At 41.1% G+C, this 23,279-nt stretch overlaps 1 protein-coding gene across 5 annotated transcripts in view; it reads right to left on the bottom strand.

Moving 5' to 3' along the window:
• The window catches only part of DYM (dymeclin), a 353,737-nt gene that overhangs the window by 282,087 nt on the left and 48,371 nt on the right, over positions 1-23,279 (bottom strand). For 2 of the 5 annotated variants that reach the window (XM_047086465.1, XM_047086466.1), the window contains exons 3-5: positions 13,589-13,641; positions 3,120-3,213; positions 2,014-2,147 (exon numbers count right to left, since the gene is read on the bottom strand). In XM_047086465.1, the coding sequence (XP_046942421.1) occupies positions 2,014-2,147; positions 3,120-3,213; positions 13,589-13,641 (281 nt within the window). Of the gene's footprint in view, positions 1-2,013; positions 2,148-3,119; positions 3,214-4,212; positions 4,228-13,588; positions 13,642-23,279 lie in introns of those variants that run through there. The other 3 variants (XM_047086469.1, XM_047086467.1, XM_047086468.1) reach the window with 3 other exon arrangements.

Here is a 23,279-nt window from a genome sequence, read left to right as displayed (position 1 = left end):
GTCTCCCTCTCTCTCTGCCCTTTCCCTGCTTGCACTCTATCTCTCTCTCTCGCTCTCTCTCTCTCTCTCTCTCTCTCTCTCAAAAATAAATAAAACATTAAATTTTTTTTTAATTTTTTAAGTAAATAAAGTACAATATATGCATAATTGTTTTGACATAAAGCAAAACAAAGTGTTGGGTTTGTAGGTTCTTGGCTGGCTTAGCTCTCAGGCCCCATGAAGCAAACATGCACTCCATTCCTGCTGCTACCCCTTTGGTGGAAAGGTTTGCACCTCCCCGACTAGGGCTGCTTTGGCACTTTCGGTACCACAAAAACGAAGCCTAGCATTAACAAAATTAACACACGCCAGACAGAATTCTGATTAAAAGCTCTGTTTAAACATCCATGTATGTTTAACAAATACAGATTATTACAGTAGTAAACTGAACATATTTCTCTCTTAAAACTCATAATCAACATATAAAACTCTAGGTAGGGGGCGCCTGGGTGGTTCAGTCAGTTGAGTGTCTGACTCCTGATTTCAACTCAGGTCATGATCTCCTAGTTGATGAGTTCGAGCCCCACGCTCTCAGCAGAGAGCCCGCCTGGGATTCTCTCTCTCCATTTCTGCCCCTCCCCAACTTGTGCTGTCTCTCTCAAAATAAATAAATAAATAAACATTAAAAAAAAAAAAAAACCCTAGGTAGACAATAAGTCTAATGAGAACAGAGACATGGTTTTTTAAGTTTGTTTAATTATTTTGAGAGAGAGAGCGCGCACACACGCACACACACACGCACACACACACACGCACACACGCGCACACACACACGCGCACACACACACACACGCACACACGCGCACACACACACACACACACACAGAGGGGTGGGGGAGAGAGGCAGTCCAGAGAGAGAGAGGGAGAGAGAATCCCAAGCCAGCTCCCTCCGGGCTGTCAGCGCAGAGCTGCATGCAGGGCTCAAATGCACAAACCCGTGAGCTCATGACCTGAGCTGAAATCAAGAGTTGGACGCTTAACCAAATAAGCCACCCAGGCACCCCTAGAGACATATTTTGAAAAATGAGTCCAGGATAAGCATCTGACTTTGGCTCAGGTCATGAGCTCACAGTTCATGAGTTCGAGTCCCATATCTGGTGAGCTCGAGCCGCGCTTCAGGTAAACATAAGCCCCACTTTGGGTGAGCCCCACTTCTCTCTCTCTGCCCCTCACTCACTTGCACCTCTCTCTCTCTCTTAAAGAAAGAAAAATGAACCCAGAACCAGGAGCAACACTGCCTTTGCAAACCTCAGAGAGAAGTCAGCGGGAAGGGTAGATACAAAATCCTATACTCCCTGTATTTCACATAACAATCCCTTTCCGCCCTTCTACTTTCCAGGCTGTAAGTTTTCATGCTAAGACATAAAACACCATCTTGAAAACTACAGGCCCTCCTAACTACTGCCCCCCCCAAAAAAAAAAAAGTAACACAAAAAACCCAGCAATATCAAGAGAAAACGGCAACATTTTGCTGTGTCTTCAGAAAAAGACCACACATTTCGGCATCGTAAAACTGCCCTTAAATGTTATTTCTGATCAAGTAGACCCAAAGAGCCAGAGACTGCTGCGTCCTATGAAAGTAACCTTCAATATGTCTAAAATCCGTACTTCTGATTGGTTGTCTCCTTTAATAATGTATTCCCCTAGTAATGATACTTAAGTTGACAACCCTGTTTTCTGAAAGGTGTATTTGTGGTTTTTAATTTTATTTTCCATATGCGTCAGAGTCAAAGTAAGTAAAAGCTTTGCTGCTACCGGCTTCCTTATTTCAAAAGAAAAAGGAAAAAAAAAAAAGAACGTTGAGAGCTCTGGCTCATTTAAATATAGGAGAAAAGGGAGTGACAGCGTGCCAGGTCGTTTAAAAATGAAAAGGGAAGACAGAGAGAATTTTCAACACTATGCTTTGATTCCTCAGGTTTCATCCTTCCGTGTTACACGTGCTCTCCCTGGAACATCTTCAAAGGCCATACTTACTGTAAGTGCCAGGAGATTTTTCTTCGTACGTGAAATGAAGTTGCAATTCCTCCTCTGACATCTCACAGATGAACACTTTCAGCAGACAGCAAATAATAAACAAAGCGTTGTGTGTCTGCCAAATGAAGATGTGGCTAGAAAGGAAAGACCAAACCACACGGGAATCAGCACCTCATCAGGAGCACGGGCACCATGCAGTTCATGATTTCTCGGTCGTTTTGCCCATTCCGTTTGTAATATAAACACAGCGTCCCCATCTTTTCATGGCTAGTGATATATTACTCTATGCCAATCCACTTCATGTTTCATGCTGTACATTTTACTTAGTGAGTCAACCTAACAAAAATATTTTCGTTAGGTATGGCCGCTCTTTGTTCTTAACTTCGTACTTGTCCCACACGTGGGCAGGGCAAAGAAAAGCGAAAAAAAGATTTTTTTTAAATATAGTAACATAAAGAGATTATATGCAAACACATGACCAAAATTTTAAATGGGGCACTGCCAGCAGCCCAGGACAATAGTCACTATTTGTATTAGTAAGCAGGAACTCAACAAGAAAAATTTAAATTAGATTCAATATAATTTGTTTGGAAGCAAAACTGGTTTTAAAAAATGCTTGAGGGCATCAAAGATTAACCTTCCAAGGCATCAAATATAAAATTTTAATATCTACATTAGCTATACTGGAATTCAAATAAAAATAAAATTATAATATCTAATCAGAACTTTCTTTCATCTACTAGGAAAGGAAGAAAGGAAACAGATGTGGAATGAAATACTCAAACTTAGTCATAATTTAAACTAGGTATGAACAGCAATAATAATGGGGGCGGGGAAACTATCTTTTTTAATAATAATTACATTGCTATTAACCTTCTTAAGGAATATATTTCTGAAGATTGTCTGAAATGCTGAAATCAAACAGATTCCAGAATTCATAACCTCACCACAATGACTTGGACAGTAAATTATAACCTCTCTTTTACTTTTTAATAATGAGAATTCCTTTATAGCTTTCAAAAAGACCATAATCCATTTCCACCAAAAAATGAAAAATACTCATATTGCTAAATATAAAGAGAACATGATTTAATCAGCCAGCTTACTTCTGACATTCTGCCGAAAGTTTTAGTTCTTTGGTTCTAGAAAGGAAGACCTTAATTAGCGCACCAAGGTTTCCTGTTCGAGGATTGTTTACAACTGCAAGAGAAGATAAGGTTTTAAAAAGTTAAAATTAAAAACTGAAATCAAAGTGAACATATTAAAACACTTATAAAACCAAGCTGTCAAGCTGAAGTTGCTCACAGACAAACCTTATGACCAACTTCACATCTAATTAGGAAAATAAACGATGAGAGAAATTGCTGGTCTTAATTTTGAACAAAAGGTGATTTGCAAGGGGCGTCTGGGTGGCTCAGTCAGTTAAGCGTCTGACTTGGGCTCAGGTCATGAATTCTCGGTCCGTGAGTTCGAGCCCTGCATTGGGCTCGCTGCTGTCGGCACAGAGCCTGCTTTGGATCCTCTGTCCCTCCCCCTTCTCCCCCACGTGCTTGCGTGCTCTCTCTGTCTCAAACACAGATAAAAAAACATTTTAGAAAATTAAAAATGATTTGGAAACTGAAAATGATGGAAACAATAGGACAAAGTAGCCAATTCATATCAGAATTCAAAACTGTAAAGAGAGAATAGTTGATACATACTCAATTTACACACACACACACACACACACACTATTTCTCTTTAGAAAAGCAAATGTTAAAAAAAACTCAAAAAATGATTCCCAGTATACAGAATACAAAGAATACAATCAACTGTACAGGCAAAAACTCTGTTTGGATCATCATAAATCATTCTAACGAAAAACAGACACATAAAGCACTATGGCCGGGGGGAGCTATTTTGATCAAATACAATTTTAAAGAATTTGCTCAAGAAGTTGTTTAAGTTCAAAGGGGGGCATTTCAGCAAGTATAGCCCAAAGAATTGAGCGGATACAGTAATGAGAATCAGAAGATCTGGTTTCTAGATCCAAGGCTATAATTAACAGAATATTAAACCTCAGACAAATTACTTTTCTTCTCCAACCTGTTTTCTCATCAAGCAACAGGTAACACACACTGACCAATATACAGTAAGTGCTCTACACATATCACCTCACCAAATCCTCAAAACCAACTATGGGATAAGCACCAATATCACCTCCATTTCACAGATCCTCACGTCTCTGTTGTTACCGCTCAAGGACCCATCCTTGTCTGCTGGTTACAATCCCTGGCTCTAAAATGCTGTGCTACACCAACCCCTCTAATCAAGGAATCAGACTTAATGAAGATATAAAGCTGTATCAGGCTGCCCAGTAAGACACACGTGATGATTAATTTTACGAGTCAACTTAACTGAGCCACAGGATGCCCAGATATCCGGTTAAACTTATTTCTGGGTGTATCTGTGAGGATGTTTCTGCATTTTCATTTTCAGCTGAGTAAAACAGACGGGCCTCTCCAAAGTGGGCGCACATCATCCGACACATTAAGGGCGTGAACGGGACCGAGGTCGGAGGAAGACTGAATCCTCCTCTGGCTGACTGTTGAACTAAAACGTTAGCCTTCTGCCCTTGGACAGGGACTTACAACACTGGCTCTTATGGTTTTCAGGCCTTTGGACTTGAATGGGAATTCACACCATTAGTTTCACTGGGTCTCTGGACAACCTTAATACATCACAGAAGCACAGAAGTTAAGAACCCATCAGAGCTAAAGAGTACTATGCTAAGTGAAGTAAGTCAGAGAAAGACAATTACCATCCGATTTCACACATCCTATGTGGAATTTAAGAAACAAATGAGCAAAGGCGGGGAAAAGAGAGAGAGAGGCAAACCAAGAAACCGGCTCTTAACTACAGAGAACAAACTGATGGTTACTGGCGGTGGGAGGGGGGAAATAAGTGATGGGGATTAGGGAGGGCACTTGTGATACAGACATGCTGAATCACTGTATTGTACGCCTGAAACTAATACTACACTGTACGTTATTTAAATACACTGTATGAATTTAAATACAAACTTAAAAAAAAAAAAACAACTCATCAGAAGGAAGAAACCATTTAGCCAAAAACTTTAATTTTATTGATGAAGAAAAAGAGACCCAGAAAGGTTAAGTGTTGGGCCCAAAGCCAACAATGTTAGTGACAAAAGTCCAGTCTTTATGCTTTACGAACGGTTTTCAAACTGAGAGATTCCAGAGTTCTGAATATTTGTTTCTCTTTCGAAATGTATTTTTAACTATTTTGAAAAACAGAAATGCAAACGCTCAAACACACTGGCCTCTGCTGCCTGAAAAATTCATTAAAAATTTTTTAATTTTTTTATGTTTATTTTATTTTTTTAATGTTTATTTTATTTTTAGAGAGAGAGACAGAGACAGAGCACGAGCAGGGGAGGGGCACAGAGAGAGGGAGACACAGAATCCGAAGCAGGCTCCAGGCTCTGAGCTGTCAGCACAGAGCCTGATGCGGGGTTCAAACTCACTAACCACGAGATCAGGACCTGAGCCGAAGTCAGTGCTTAACTGAGCCACACAGACGCCCCAGAAAAATTCAGACCTGACACTTATCTTTTGCTGCCATCTCTATGCATACATTTGAACTTGTTGAAAATGTGTCAAAGATTTGAAAGAACGAAGTTCTCCAGAACTGTTAAAAATCCAGGTATGCACATACATGCATAAAAAAAATCACACGTGGGAATAAGTACACCATTACAGCATACCTGCTCGGTGCTCAATAACTGTCAAGTTAATTCAGGTCAACCTGCTGGGGAGCTGTTCTTGTCACAGCTTGAGTCAATGCAAGTTACAGTGTAACTTTCTCTCTGCGATAAAGCGTTGCGGCACCTTGCTACTCCAAGCGTGGTTCAGGGACTGGTGGCAACAGCGTTATGTGGGAGCCTGCCGGACACACAGAACCCCAGGGCCACCCCCCTGCACCTGCTGAAGTTAACAGCGCTTCTCAAGGCTTAACGTGCCTTTAAATCACAAGGCACTCTTAAAGTTCCAATTCTGATCTTGCAGGTGTCGAGGGTGACCTGAGAGTCTACAACACTGCCTCCCAGGTGGTGCTCCTTGCCGCTGAACGGAGAACCCCACTGTGGGCAGCAAGGTGCGACACGTGCAGTAAGTCAGGGCGGGTTTTGTCCGGCTGTTATAATCAAGAATAGATATGTGATTAGATGTTAAATCTTGTCAGTTACACTTTGAAATAAAAAATTTCCTGCTTCTCTTTCAAGCTTTGGGGCTTAATGAAAGAATATCCTGAGATTTCAGGATACACTGTGTAAAAACAAACAAAAAAAAAACCCACAAAAAGTTAATGTTTGCAAGTGCATCTCTGTGTGAATTATTGTTACCTAGCTACTGTAAACCGAAACAAAATACCGAAACAGGGGCACCTGGGTTGTTCAGTTGGTTAAGTGTCTGACTTCGGCTCAGGTCAGGATCTCACGGTTCGTGGGGTTCAAGCTCCGCGTTGGGCTCTGTGCTGACAGCTCAGAGCCCAGACCCTGCTTCGGATTCCGTGTCTCCCTGTCTCTGTGCCCCTCCCCTGCTCGCACTCTCTCAAAAATGAATAAACGTTAAAAATAAATTTAAAATTAAAAAAAATACCGAAACAAAGAGGATATGACTACAAGCATTATTCAGAACCCCAGCTTCACAATCTTGTGTTCATTCAACAGGTCCTTTATTACTGAATGACTTCATAAGTAATTGTTTGAATTTATAAACGGTTAGCTATTTAAAAACGAACAACAACAACAAAAAACAACACTGTGTTGTTGGGAACAGCAACCAGCTACTACTACTGTGGATACCTTTTCTTTTCATTCATTCATTCAGCATGTATTTATTGAGCTAATTCTACGTATGGACCCAGTACTCTTTCAGGTACTAAGGAGATACTCAGGACGCACAGTCTTAATGCAGCTGACATTCTGAAACATTTCAGTTTTCACACTACTCTTAGACAAGATGCAGACAGGGAAATAGACTAATAAAACAAAGTACACTCCCTGCTGTTTCAACAACAATACCCAATGGTAGACTCAATATTCCAAAACACCTGGATGGAATTTAATGGAATCAAAGTTAATTGGTAAAAATCAAATATGATGTTGAAGCTGAATAAGCTAGAGCAGGAACAGGGAATAACTGACAGGAAGGCAGAAAAGCATAACAGAATTAGACCACAGAGTCTGCCTAGGTTCAAATCCCAGCTGCACCACTGACTAGCTGTGACACCTGGCAACTTACTTTCAGCCCCCCACCCCATGCCTCAGTTTCCTCAACTGTAAAATTAAATAACAATGGCACTTAAATTAAAAACTAGCTCATTTCACTCTAGAGTTTGAACTTGTAGCAATCCGTTCATAGCTTTTGTGTAAAGAAGAGACTTCCCTATCTCTACAGGAGTTCAAGCAAAGTCTGAATAACATTCAGGTAAAGGTATTATAAAGAAAATTTCCATCTGGGGTAAGAAAGTTGGACTTGCTTCCAGACCCTGAAACAACCTTTCGCAATATTTCACTAAAATACCCAAGTCCCCAATCCAATAAATATACAGAAGCTAGGACAGAGACAGGTTAGCAATCCATGGGGATGCACTCAACAAAATTTATATTGTGGGAAACTCTACTGCCCACTTTCTTCAATACATACATACATACATACATACATACATACATACATAAATAAATAGGGGAAAAAAAAAAGAGAGACAATAGCAGAAGGAACCTAGCTATGAAAAGAATCATAAAAACGTATCAGCCAATAACAACATATAGGCTTTATTTTGGTTCCTGAGTCACATAAACTAAGACAATCAGAAATTTGAACACAACACTCAGTGGTTATTCTATAATGTTAAAAATGATTTTCTAGGGGTCCCTGGGTGGCTCATTCAGCTGAACATCTGACTTCAGCTCAGGTCATGATTTCACAGTTTGTGAGTCTGAGCCCCGCATCGGGCTCTGTGCTGACAGCTCAGAACGTGGAGCCTGTTTCGAATTCTGCGTCTCCCTCTCTCTCTGCCCCTCCACTGCTCACACTCTGTCTCTCCCTCTCTCTCAAAAATAAATAAACATTAAAAAAAATGTTTTTAATTGCTTTCTAGTAAGATAGTGGTATTGTTTTCCTTAAAAAAACAAAACAAAACAAAAAACTCCTCTTAGGGGATCTATTCCAAAATATTTATGGATGAAATGACATGCCTGAGGTCGGTGTCTAATATGCGAGGACGTGCTCTCTGTTTGTCGGCTTTTCTGTACATGTTTCATACTTCCATGAATGGTTGAGAGATACAGATGAAGCCTGCCCATTAGCTGAAAATGAGTGGAGTCAGAAGAGGAACTTATGGGAGCTTATTACATTATTTGGCCCGCATTTCTAGAAGCGTGAAACCTAAATATCAAACACCGTTGAAAATATACAACAAGACACAAGTTCACACAAATGCTAATTCCAGGCAGACAGTCCTTCTCCCCACCAAAACAGAGAACACTTGAACTACAGAGTTTATAGAACCGATGAGTATTTACTTGGTAATCAATGGACGGTTAGCAAGGCTAACCACTTGAAAGTAACTTTAAGGACAAAATCTCCCCCTCTCTGTCTACTCCAACAAGAAAACTTACGTTACTCATCCCATTTCCTACACTTCCCTCCTACTTCCTACACCAACTCTGAGGCTACCCCCCCCCACCCCGCTGAAAACAACTAGGGAGAAATAAACACGCCAGACACAGAGCAACATGCACTAGAGGGTACATGTACAAAAAATGTTGACCCAGATGTTCCTTCAGGGAATTTTATAATTCTCTCCAAAGCCAAGGAGTAAGGGTAAGAGAAGGTCCCATTTAAACCAAGCAAAACCTACACAAAATAAAACCTTCCTGGGTTCTAAAATTAGGTTAGAAAACAGCAGCAGCCTGCCTTCAAGCTTAAATAATAGCAGATTCAACAAGCACCTACAGGATCCACACAAGGAACAAGGTTAATAACAAGGTGTATTTACACCCTCTCTGACAGCAAACAACATACCTACATGGGTACTCTCCGTGCGTCTACCCTGCTTTAGTTTTCTGAAGAGACACAGCATATGAAAGTAGGTCTGTTTATTTCTGGTCTGATTCCCCTAATGAGACAGAGCCATGAGGTCAGGAATCTAGGTCAGTCTTTTGCGCCAGAATATGGAATATATTATGCAATATATAGCACAGTATACAGAATAGAGCCTATAATATAGTAGGTGCGCAATAAATATTTGCTAGTTTCATGAATAAGGAAAAACAAAACAGTAACAACAGAGTAAGGAACAGGCTATGGTAAACCTTCAGAGGAAGAACTGAATCAAAACTATCAAACAAGGGGGCGCCTGGGTGACTCAGTCGGCTGAGTGTCCGAATTAGGCTCAGGTCATCATCTCATGGTTCACGAGTTCGAGTCCCACTTCAGGCTCTGTGCTGAAGCTCAGAGCCTGGAGCCTGCTTCGGATTCTGTGTCTCCCTCTCTCTCTCTGCTCCTCCCCCACTTGTGCTCAGTCTCTCTTAAAAACAAATAAACCGGGGCGCCTGGGTGGCGCAGTCGGTTAAAGCGTCCGACTTCAGCCGGGTCACGATCTCGCGGTCCGTGAGTTCGAGCCCCGCATCGGGCTCTGGGCTGATGGCTCAGAGCCTGGAGCCTGTTTCCGATTCTGTGTCTCCCTCTCTCTCTGCCCCTCCCCTGTTCATGCTCTGTCTCTCTCTGTCCCAAAAATAAATAAAAAAACGTTGAAAAAAAAATTAAAAAAAATAAAAACAAATAAACCTTAAAACAATAAATAAATAAACTATCAAACAAATTTGAGTAACAAGCATCATCAGTGGAAGAAGAGAAAATCGACTATTTTTTTTTTATGTTTATTTATTTTGAGAGAGAGACAGAGTGGGCAGGGGAATGGTAGGGGCAGGGAGAGGGAGGGAAGGGCAGAAAGAATCCCAAGCAGGCTCCACACTCAGCACAGAGTCCAACATGGGACTCAATCTCACGACCCTGAGATCATGACCTGAGCTGAAATCAAAAGTCAGACACTTAACCAACTGAGCCACCCAGGTGCCCCTCAAACGTCTATGAAAGAAAGGAAGGAAGGAAGGAAGGAAGGAAGGAAGGAAGGAAGGAAGGAAGAGAGAAAGAGAGAAAGAAAGAAAGAAAGAAAGAAAGAAAGAAAGAAAGAAAGAAAGAAAGAAAGAAAGAAAGAAAGAAAGAAAGAGGGGCCCCTGGGTGGCTCAGTTGGTTAGGCATCTGACTTCAGTTCAGGTCATGATCTCGCGGTGCGTGGGTTCGAGCCCCATGTTAGGCTCTGTGCTGACAGTTCAGAGACGGAAGCCTGCTTCAGATTCTGTGTCTCCCTCCCTCTCTGTCTCTCAAAAATAAATAAATGTTAAAAAATTTTATAAAAAAATTAAAAAGAAAGAAAGAAAGAAGAAAAAAAAAACCCAGAAAGCCCCTGGGAAAAATGAGTATAATGAAAAGAGAGTAGTCTGACATCCAGAAAAAAACAAAGAATGATTAAAAACAAACTAAAAATGAAATAAAAGATGCACTAGAATCTTTACAAAACTGTAATCAAAGACATAAAGGAGGAAACTCAAGAAAAGAAAGATGATGAAGAAAAAGAAGATACAGGGACACCTGGGTGGCTCAGTCAGTTAAACTTCTGACTTCAAGTCAGGTCATGATCTCACAGTTTTTGAGTTTGAGCCCCACATTGGTTGAGCTCGAGCCCCACTTCAAGCTCCACACTGACAGTGCAGAGCATGTGTAGGATTCTCTCTCACCCTCTCTCTCTGCCCCTCACTCGCTTGTGCCCCCTCTCTCTCTGAAAAATAAATTAATTTGAAAAAGAAATTTTATTTAAAAAAGAAATTATAGGGGCGCCTGGGTGGCTCAGTCGGTTAAGTGTCCGACTTCAGCTCAGGTCATGATCTCACGGTCTGTGGGTTCGAGCCCTGTGTCAGGCTCTGTGCTGACAGCTCAGAGCCTGGAGCCTGTTTCAGATTCTGTGTGTCCCTCTCTCTCTGACCCTCCCCCCATTCATGCTCTGTCTCTCTCTCTCTCAAAAATAAATAAACACTAAAAGAAAATTTTTTTAAAGAAATTATATTAATTAGGATAAAATTACATTTAAAAAAAGGAAAAAGAAAGATACAGAAAGCAAAAACAGTCCAAGCTGACTGTCAACAGGTGATCCTAAGTTGGGGGAGAAGAAACCCAAACACAAGGAAAATCAAAACCATAACTAAAGAAAACTTTGGAACTGAAAAGACTTTAATAAGCCAATAAAAAAAACCTCATCAAATTTCAGGCAAAATCAAAAAGAAAAAAGTATAATGAGAAACACTTAATCATAATGGTTAATGAAAAAAGTGTAATAAACAAAGAAGCAAAAAAAAAAAAAAATTACGATCTTCAGACTTCCTCTCCAGTAACCACTTTCTTAAACCATATACAAAAATAAATTTGAAATGGATTAAAGACCTACATGTAAGACCTGAAACCATAAAACTCTTAAAAAATACATAGGCAGTAAATTTGGAATTCAGTCTTAGCAATATTTTTTGGATCTGTCTCCTCAGGCAAGGGCAACAAAAGCAAAAATAAACAAGTGGGACTACATCAAACTAAAAAGCTGCACAGCAAAGGAAACCATGAACAAAATGAGAAGGCAACCTAATGAATGGCAGAAGAGATCTGCAAATGACATATTCAATAAGAAGTTAATATTCAAGGGGTGTCTGGCTGGCTCAGCTGGTGTACCACGTGACTCTTGACCTCAAGGTTGTAAGTTCGAGCCCCATGTTGGGTGTAGAGATTACTTGAAAATAAAATCTTTTTTTAAAAAAAGTTCATATTCAAAATATGTAAAGAATTCATACAACTCAACACCAAAAAAATCCCACATCTGATTAAAAAATAGGCCGAGGGGGGCACCTGAGTGGCTCAGTCGCTTAAGTGTTTGACTTCGGCTCGGGCCATGACCTCACGATCCATGAGTTCGAGGCCCACATCGGGCTCTGGGCTGACAGCTTGGAGCCTGGAGCCTGCTTCAGATTCTGTGTCTCCCCCTCTCTCTGCCCCTCCCCTGCTCACACTGTCTCTCTCCCTCTCAAAAATAAACAAACATTAAAAAAATAAATAAATAAAAATAGGCTGAGGACTTGAACAGACATTTTCCCAAAGAAGACATACAGATGGCCAACAGACACATGAAAGGATGCTCAGTATCACTCATCATCAGGGAAATGCAAATCCAAACGGCACTTAGGTATCACCTCACAGCTTTCAGAGTGACTAAAATCAAAAAGACAAGAAATAACAAGCGTGGGTGAAGATGGGGAGAAACGGGAACCCTCTTGCACTGTTGGTGGGAATGCAAACTGGGGCAGGCACTGTGGAAAACAGTATGGAGGTTCCTCAACAGATGAAAAATAGAACTACCCTATGATGCAACTCTTTCTAGCCTTTATCTGAAGAAAATGAAAACACTAACTTCAAAAGACCTACGTGGCCCCAGGTTCACGGCAGCATCATCTACAATAGTGAAGGCATGGAAACAACCCAGGTGTCCGTCGATAGATGAATGGATAAAGTAGAGGTGATATATACATACAAGGGAATATTACTCCACCATAAGTAAGAATGAAGTCTTGCCATTGGTGGCAACATGGATAGACCCAGAGGGTACTGTGCTAAGTGAAAAGTCTGAGAAACACCAATACTGTGTTATTTCACTTATATGTGGAATCAAAAAAAAAAAAAAAAAAGAAAGAAAAAACAAACAAAACAGACTCATAAATATAGAGAACAAAGTGGTAGCTGACAGGTGGGGCGGGGGGTGGAATGTGTGAAACAGGTAAAGGGGATTAAGAGGTACAAACTTCCAATTATAAAAGAAGTAAGTCGCAGAGATGATCAAGTCCAGCATAAGAAATACAGTCAGTAATACTATTATAACTGTGTATGATGACAGATGGTAACTAGACTTATTACGATGAGCATTTTGTAACATATACAAATGTCAAATCAAGATCAAATCACTATGTTATACACCTGAAGCTAATGTAACACTGTCCAACTATTCCTCAATTAAACACCAAACAAAACAAGCTAAAACAGTCTGTGGTTTAGGAGAGTCTATTACCACCACTGCAAGTGAGCAAGCATGTGTCTTACCGCTCTTGACCAGATGGTACCTTCTAGCGACCCCAATGAGCACCATGAACAGGAGTAAATATTACTAAATATAATCATCCAGAATATATCACTTCATTAATTTAATTCATATTACACTACCAAAACTTGTAACAGAAATTTTTAAATAAATGCCACCCATACACACACACACACACACACACACACACTCACTCACTCACTCATTTTGCCCCTTACACTACCAAAACTTGTAACAGAAATTTTTAAATAAATGCCACCCATACACACACTCACTCACTCACTCACTCACTCACTCACTCACTCATTTTGCCCCTTACCTAAAGACCTGCAGACTGAAACAGTTGCTTCCTCCAAGAGCTTCAGCTCGGTGCTGGAGGGAGAGAAGAAAAGGTAATTAATAACTACAATGCTAAATAGGTACACACTGACCAGTTAAAGGAATAAATAAAATAAAGAGGAGAAAAACAATTTAGAAGGAAAATAGGATGTACCATGATAAACAATAAAATCACAAATTTTATTGGGTGGCTCAGTTGGTTAAATATCTGACTCCAGCTCAGGTCATGATCTCATTTTGTGGGTTCAAGCCCCAAGTCGGGCTCTGTGCTGACAGCTCAGAGCCTGGAGCCTGCTTCAGATTCTGTGTCTCCCTCTCTCTCTGCCCCTCCCCTGCTTGCACTTGGTCTCTCAAAATAAATAAAAACATTAAAAAAAACAATAAAAAGACAAAATGAAGTTAAGCTTCTGTTTTCGACATAATTAGAAAATGTACTCAGAGTACCAATCATGGGGTTAGAGTTATTTGAAAAAAATGCCATTATTTTTAGGAGAAACATGAAGTCTCATGATACCTGCAATACCTTTAAATAGATCAACAACAAATAAAGGAAGAAACAAGGCAAGAAAAGCACGAGAACACATACATAAGCTTCAATAATTTATAAACAAAGAAAAACAGACACACACAGAGATAGATATGAGTGACACGGAGACAGGAGGCACAGACAGAAACAGACATAAAACTCGGAAAAAAACACAGGGGAAAGTTTTATGACACTGGATTAGGCAATGATTTCTTGGATATGATGCCAAAAACACAGACATTAAAAGAAAAAAATATGTAAGTTTGACTTTATCAAAATGAAAAGCTTTTGCGTATCAAAGGATACTATCTCAGGGTGAAAAGCCAACACAGCAGAATGGGAGAAAATGTTTGCAAATCATCTATCTGATAAGAGAGTGATATCCAGAATATACGAAAACAAAAACAAAAATCTCTGACTCAACAAAAAACCAAACAACTCAATTTAAAAATGGGCAAAACTTTAAAGAGACATTTCTCCAAAGAAGACATACAAAAGGCAATAGGTATATAAAAAGATGTGCAACAACACGATTCATCAGGGAAATGCAAATCAAAACCACAATGAGATACTTTCACCCTGTTAAAATGGCTATTTAGGGGCGCCTGGGTGGCGCAGTCGGTTAAGCGTCCGACTTCAGCCAGGTCACGATCTCGCGGTCCGTGGGTTCGAGCCCCGCGTCAGGCTCTGGGCTGATGGCTCAGAGCCTGGAGCCTGTTTCTGATTCTGTGTCTCTCTCTCTCTCGGCCCCTCCCCCGTTCATGCTCTGTCTCTCTCTGTCCCAAAAATAAATAAAAAACGTTGAAAAAAAAAATTTAGAATAAAATGGCTATTTAAAAAAAAAAAAGAGAGAGAGAGAAGGTAAGTGTTGGAGGAGATATAGAGAAATGGGGACCTTCGTGCATTATGTAAAATGGTGCTGGTGCTTTGAAACAGAGTATGGCAATTCAGCAAAATGTTAAATATAAAATTACTGTGTGATCCAGCAATTCCATTTCTGGGTATACAAATACCCAAAAAGGACTGAAAGCAGGGACTCAACCTGATATCTGTACATCACATTCACCATCACTCATAACAGCCAAAAGTAGAAACAATCAAAATGTCCATCAATGGGTGAATCACGGTACAAAATGTGGTACATTCATACAGTGTAACATCATTCAGCCTTAAAAAGGAAAGAAATTCTAACACGTGCTACAACACAGATGAACCTTGAAGACATTATGCTGAGTGACACAAACCAGCCACAAAAAAAGAAATACTGTATGATTCCACTTATAGAAGGCCCCTGGAGTAGTCAGATTCGTAGAGACAGAAAGAACGGCAGTTAGTGGCGTTGAAGGCGGGGGGAATGGGGAGTTAGTGTTTAATGAGTCGGGTTTCAGTCTGGGAAGATGAAAAGTTCTGGAGACGGATGGTGGGTCAAACAACAATGCGAGTGTATTTAATGTCATAGAAGCACACACTTTAAAATGGTTAAGGTGATCAATGTTATGTTGTGTTTTGCCACAATTAAAAAAAAAAAAAGTGCATTCCAATTCCAGCTCAACTACTTACCAGCTACGTGACTTTGGACTAATTTCTTAACCCTTTATGTCTTAGTTTCCTTCTATATAAAACAGAGATGATAAATAATTGTACCTGCTCCAAAAGACAGCGTTATCATTAAATTACATAATATGTTATAAAGTGCTTGGAACAGTATCTGGCACAGAGTAAAACCTAATAAATGATCGCTATTTTTGATTCCAAAATGTAGTGGGTTCCTCCCTCCCCTGGTTAATTAAAATAATGCTTTATATTTTTCAAAGCACTTTAAAATTTATTAGTACATTTAAATCCCATGACAACCTCTTCTTTTTTTTTTTAAATATTTATTTCGAGAGCATGAGAGGGAGTGAGTGGGGAAGGGGCGGAGAGAGAGAGGGAGAGAAAGAATCCCAAGCAGGCTCCACACTGTCAGCAGAGAGCCCGACACAGGGCTCAATCTCAGGGACCCTGAGATCCTGAGCCGAAATCCAGAGTCGGTCGTTTAACCGGCTGAGCCACCCAGGCGCCCCATGACAACCTCTTCTGATAAGCAGAAGCTATAAACCCTCTTTTTATGTACACATAGATACATACGAAATGTATTATTAAGACTGATTTCGCCTGCTTCACTTCTCTAATGTGGCTGTTGGAAAACTTTAAATGACCTGTGTCTCACCTTGTATTTGCAGGACAGCTGCTCCAGAACCTGTCTCCTGACAACGGAAGGCAGTGTCACGTCTAAGAATTATAAGTATTATACACATGCACAAAGCTGGAACCCACTTGCTACTTCAGCGAACAGGCCATTACCTTCAGATTCTCAAGTTATAGGGGCGCCTGGGTGGCTCAGTCGGTTGGGCATCTGACTTTGGCTCAGGTCATGATCTCACGGCTCATGGGTTTGAGCCCCATGTTAGGCTCTGTGCTGACAGCTCGGAGCCTGGAGCCTGCTTCGGATTCTGTGCCTCCCTCTCTCTCTGCGCCACCCCCCCCCCCCCCGCCGCCGCCTTCACTCACGACCTCCCAACCTCCACTCATGCTCTCTTTCTCTGAAAAATAAATAAACATTAAAAAAATTATTTTTTTAAAGAATCTCAAATTATACTCACATTCAAAAAGATAAATATCTTGTCAAAGTTAAATCTCTAAGTTTCTCATTGAAATTTTTTTTAGCCAAAATAACCTAGAAATAATGCTATAATAAAGCATTTGTGGGTCTCTGGGCTTTATCACTGTATTTTTATTTACAAAAATAGTTTTAGGATCTGCCCACCTCACAGTGTCTGTCAACCTGATGTCCCCATCCCTTTCTTCCATCTTCCCCCCTACTCCCCAGGGGTGAGGAGAGCCAGACAGGCTTGTTCAGCAAGACCCCACTCCCTGGCCACTGCTGACTCAATCAGAGACAGACATTTGGAATGTCTGGGGAATCTGGAACTGGAACGGAAAGAAAGGTTTTCCATGCAACCAGAATATGGCTGCAAAGCTGAGAGTTATGGGAAACCATCCTCTATCCACTGAGAAGCAGAGAAAGCAAGTTAGTAAGAAAATAGAGAAAATGAATAAAAGAGATTTGAGGAAAGAAGCAGAGATGAACAGAGCAATTAAAGGATTCCTGCTGGCCTTCCAATTCCTGGGGCCAGCTCTTCCCAAAGCCTGTCTGTGTTCTTGATCTTGGATTCAAAGAGACATCCCTGTCTGTTCATCACATACGCCCCTCTTTCTGCCATATGTCAAATCAAATTGATTCTTGTTAATAACCAAAAGAGTTCTTATTAATAAATCACTGTGGTCAGATTTAATAATATACACTTGTTGGCAAGAAGCAGAAACTATGAATTACTCAGTTTATTGGTTACTCAGGCAAAAAAAAAAAAAAGTAAAGAGGTATAAATGCAAAAGACTGTAAATAGCTTTATGAGGTTAATAACTAGACCACACGCATAAAATCTGTTTCGGTGGTGTTTCGACTTTCCTCAGTCAATAACACTCTCTTAAAACTGGATGGAACCAAGAACTTCAATTATATACATGTGGCTACAGCCTTCAAGACCTTCTAAGCTTGTTCATTCAGCAAACACTGCCTAGGCGCTCAGGACATGCTGGGTTCCGTGAAAGATGCTGTCTCAGCCCCCAGGTTACACTGAGGAATAAAGAAGCAGCTAGACTATTTGGTGGGGTGGGGGGGGGGGGGGTTGGGGGGGAAACACCAAGATCAAGCCCAGCCCTGTATGTAAGGTCCTAAGAGGTGCACCCAACCTACCCTAGGAGCGGTCAAGGAAGGCATCCTGGAGGAAGTAACTGCAAGAGAACTCAGTCTGGCAGACATCAGGAGAGGGCTTTCCAGACACGACTGACAGCGCATGCAAATCATCACAGAGAGCCTGGCACGTTCTGGAAAGCAGAGGTTCATCTACACTGGAGAATGGCAAACTACAAGACTAGAAAAGTAGATACTAGATGGCTGGAGCATAGAGTTCAGTTCTTTAACCTGTTCTCAACAGAAGGGTATTGGATGTTCCCAAAACAGGGTTCTGATCTTATTTTTAATACAATATTAGCCTGAAAAAAGGATCAATTCAACATCTGTTAGCGAGGCTGGTTTGGACATCGCTTCCTCCGGGAAATCTTTGATCGTCTAACACCAGGTGAGAAGCCCGGTTTCAGCCCCCAAAGCACCCACTTATAAAAGTGAGTACTCGGTAGCAACATTGCCCATTTCTTTGTCTGTGCCCCGCTCCACTCCAGGTTTGTGGACTCCTTGCTCATCACGGCGTTCCCAGCCTGGTACAAAGCAGGCACATAATAAAAATGTACTGAGTGAATGAATGCCATCGTCAGATACTTCATCAGAGGACAAAGTTCATTACTTCCCCTGTTCCTCAAGAAACACTTCACACTCTCCAGCCCTCAAGGCAAGGCCTGCCCCGAAGTTTAAATTTTATTAAACTATTTTTAAATACTTATTTAATTCCAGGTGTGGAAAAAGGTATCCTTTCGAAGCAGTCTGATTTCTTGGATGAAGAGATAAGAAAAGCTGGGAATTATCCCACCCCCACGTCTCTTGGAAAGCCCCCTCTGGTGGTTAAGCCAGCCAGCACCTGCCATCCTGTGATCAGGCCCATCAGGCCTGGGTCCCCCCACACACGGAACGACCTGGAACAGTCCCGTTTCACTGCCACCACCTCAACAATCGCCACCTCGGGTCAGAAGCGTCTCCAGCGCCAGGAGTATGAGCAACAAGAGAAGAGGGAACGTGTCTCATTCACCCGCCGCGCCTGGTGCCATGGTTCGGCCGGAACACTTGAGTAATGACCTAGTAAATCAAAGATCCACAGAGCTCTGCTGTCGTAGTGCACACGCTGTGGTCTCCGCACCCTGAAGCGTTACTTTCTTCCGCAAAGAAAACCAGCCAGGCACACCCCTGCCAAAAGCAACACGCCGACTGTTCTACTAGAATCCCCCTTCCTCTCATCCCTCCACCCTCCCCATTTTCTAAACTTCTTGGAACATTTTAGGAATGATCTTCTTTCTCACTTGCTTGATTCAGAGCCAAAATGAGGTGGTAAGCGACTGGGGTGGCTGGTAACTGTTGCTGTGCGTTATAGGCATCGATGCACGGGGCTGTTTTAGTTAAACAGATGAACTCAGATGTTCTGGCACCAGGCAACTGACAAATCATCATTTGCAGTAAATAAAAGTAAAATGGTGCTGCAAAACATGCCAATGTTTCCAAAACAATTACAATTAGAAACCGAATGTCATTTCTGAAGGCAAATTTGGGGCACTGGGAGCATGCAAAAAGGGGGCGAGAGGGCAGCAAATATCTACACCAGTACAGGTTCAATACATTAGTACCACACAGAGTATCTTAAACTCCACAACCCCCAGGTCGATATTTTAAATGTCAATGATGGGAGATTAAGGAGAAATACTTAAAACTAGTCATCAAACTTTCGCTAAATGAAGTAAACTCTAGACAAACAACCATACTGATCCGACGATCAGGTGCGGCTCTGTCTGCGGCCATCCTTCTATGTGATAAGGTATCACACTCCTCATGCCTGGGGCTGGGCCACTACTCCAGCAGCAACACATGGGAGTCACGGGAGTCTCCAGGTTGCTGGTGACACGCTAAACAATGAGGCCTATGGCCGTGGAGAGACAGTCCCAAGAATTACACTCACGCATCACAAGAAAATGTGTAACTGCTCCAGGGATTTTCCCAGTTTTAAGAACCTTCACTGGACTTCCCTGAAGATAATTCAGCAATGAAGCAGTTACTAAAATTTTCACAACCACAGGCAAGTTCTTAAACATTACAACTGCCATTTCTGCTCCCTTTCTTCCTTCCTTCGATTCTCATGAAGAGAATCTCCCTAAGGAGAACCCTTACCGACTTCAACCTCACACTCTCCACACGCTTGTGGGAGAGCTTCTGAGACAAAATTCCCCAGTGAGTACCGGTAACACAGCTCAATGACTGCCAAGTTACGTCTCAGATCGTCCACACGCTCTATGCCGCCTCTGCGGAATGTACTAACATACAGCAAAACCAAGTGAAATAGCTACGAAGCGTAGGCAGCACCGAAGAGTGGCACGGCAGAGAAGAAGAGTGAAGAACCTCCATGTCGTGTTAGGGAGTTTGGATTTCATCCTGCATTCAATGGGAAGCTACTGAGCACAGAATCAAAAACACAGCGAACTCTTAGAGCAGAGCCAAGGTAGCCAAGTGTACAACAGTAAAATGACTACAACCATCTTGAGATTTTTAGACAAAAAAAAAAAAAAAAGAATAACCCTAATGCCTCTGGTGACGTGTGAGAAGCCTAATCGTGCACTCAGAACAACACTGCAATTAGCCAATGAGACCAAGTGTTGGGCCAGCAAACATAGATAAATCACTAACTTAACTGTGACTAAAGGAGAACACAGTCAAGTGCATAACGCTTAAAAATTTTAGTTTAATTCCACTAAAACGATATACCAAATTGGAGCGCTGGGAAGGAACACCAACAGGAAGAACACAGAAGGCCTCTGTCGCCACTAGATTCACAGGCCGGTCATTTTCAATACTTTTGCATCAGGTATACCACCTCTCAACTTAAGTGTTCCCATCAATTACCAAACTCACACACACCGGCACTCGAATTTCCAATCATGTGGCCTGTTAATGAAAGCAATGTACATGCATAATGGGAAGAGTACATATTTTGAAGCCACGTATTTAAGTGCCAGCTTCCTTGTTTCCTATTGGTATAAGCTTATACCAAAGTCACTTGGTATATATAAGCAATATCCAAGTTACTCTGAGAGAGTCTCGGTTTCCTCGTCTGTAGAACGGAGAGAAAGATACCACCATCTCGCAGGATAGTTGTAAGGAATAAACGGCAAGGTATGGAAAGTGCTCAGCACAGAGCTCAACGGAAGTCTCCTAACCCACCATGACAACAAAACCATGTGTATTAAAATATCAAATTTGCATATATTATTCCTTACCACGCCTTACAAGTAATTTGCCAGTCTTCCCCGCCATGGCACAAAAGGGAAGTATAAAACAAAATTCAGCAATTTCTGAAGTAGTTTTATACTTGTTGTGTCAAACAAGGGTAGGTGATTGGCTTTGATTTTATTTACACTAGTGTTCTACCATAGAAGAACAACCCCAGTGGAGTGCCAAGGAAATCAACAGTCCTTATTCACCTAGGAAACTTCTCAATCAATATTAAGCAACTTCTAATAAGTGGCAGAACAGGCTTACCTAGGTAGTTTTTCTTTTTTTCTTAACATTTATTTATTTTTGAGACAGGGGGAGAGAGAGAGAGAGAGAGAGGGAGGGTGAGGGAGGGAGAGGGAGGGAGAGAGAGAGAGCACAAACAGGGGAGGGGCAGAGAGAGAGGGAGACACAGAACCTAAAGCAGGGTCTGGGCTCTGAGCTGTCAGCACAGAGCCCGACACCCAACTTGAAGTCACAGACCGCGAGATCATGACCTGAGCCGAAGTCAGATGCTTACCCGACTGAGCCACCCAGGCGCCCCAATTTTTCTTTTTTTAAGAGAATGGTTTTTATTTTTTTTATTGCAAAACTGAACCATGCTAAAGACATGCACACCTATCAGTGCTGCTTAAAAAAAAAAAACAAGTGACAACACCAAAGGCCGGCAAAGATGAAGAGAAACAAAGATCATATGTAAAATAATGTAGCCATGAGAAAGCAGTTTGGCAGTTTTGTACAAAACCAATTATGCACCCGGTAACTGCACTTACCATGGTGAGTATTTTGTTTATCACCTCACTATGCTGTATACCTAAAACCAACAATATGACATCAACTGTACTTCAATGAAAAATAAATTCTGAGGCGCCTGAGTGGCTCAGTCAGTTAAGCGTCTGACTTTGCCTCAGGTCATGATCTCGCAGTTCATGGGTTCAAGCCCCACATGGGGCTCACTGCTGTCAGCACAGATCCCGCTTCGGATCCTCTGTCTCTCTCTGCCCCTCCCCCATGTGCACTATCTTTCTCTCAAAAATAAATAAAAACATTAAAAAAATAAATTTAAAATAATGATAATACATTTTTTTAAAAAAGAAACCTCAACTTGCAAAAAACTGGAAACAATCCAAATGTCCTCCAATGGGTCATTGTTTAAACAAACTATGGTACATACACAACATAGGCTACTACTCAGCAATAAAAAGCAATAAAAATGAACTACGGATATACAGACTAACTTGAATGGGTCTCAAGACTATCCTGAGTGAAAAGAGTCAATCTCAAAATGTTTAATATTGTATTATGCCATTTACATAACTTTCTTGAAATAACAAAATAACAGAGATTGAAAACTGATCAGTGGCTACCAGGAGTTAGCGATGAGGGGGCAGGGTGATGAGTGTGGCTATAAAGGCAAAGCACAGGGAGCCCTGTTGGGATGAAAGAGGTGAGCATCTTGACTGTGGCAGTGGTAGTACGAGTCTACACATGTGATAAAAACTGTATAGAGCTATAGATACACACACAAGTGAGTGCATATATAGAATTGCTGAAATCCCGAGCACCTTTGTGGATTGTACCAGTGTCAGTTTCCTGGCTTTGGCACTGAACCGTAGTTATGTGAATTGTTACCGCTGGGGGAGGTGAGTGAAGAATGCAAGAGACCTCCCTGAACATTTTTAGCAACCTCCTATGCATCTGTAATTATTTTAAAATAACAAATTTTAAAAACTGGATCATAAACATAAAGCTACACAAACCTATACAAGAATTATACAAATATACACATTTTTAAAATACACACTTATACACAACTTTGCTTGAATAGATTACACTATATACGAGCTTTTTTATATAACTGGCTTTAACCACTTAATATGCTGTGAATCTCTTCCCCTTTCTATAAACATATGATCATTTTTAAGGACTGCAATGTTACAGTGTGCGGATGCATTATTTTTATTTTTTTTTATCTAATTTCCTTACTCATGAACATTTAGATTGTTAGCAATTTTCTTTCATAAACATTGCTATGACTGTCTTTATACATGTATCTTTCTACACATTCTTCTGAACATGTCCAATTATCTCCTTAACATAAACTCCAGAAGTGCAGTT

The sequence above is a fragment of the Lynx rufus genome, unplaced genomic scaffold, assembly GCF_022079265.1.
Source record: "Lynx rufus isolate CCGP_SWC_20201006 ecotype Redwood Valley unplaced genomic scaffold, mLynRuf1.p SCAF_20, whole genome shotgun sequence".
Classification (NCBI taxonomy): domain Eukaryota; kingdom Metazoa; phylum Chordata; class Mammalia; order Carnivora; family Felidae; genus Lynx; species Lynx rufus.
Note: the sequence above shows the minus strand (reverse complement) of the source record. Positions and strands in the feature narration are given on the sequence as shown.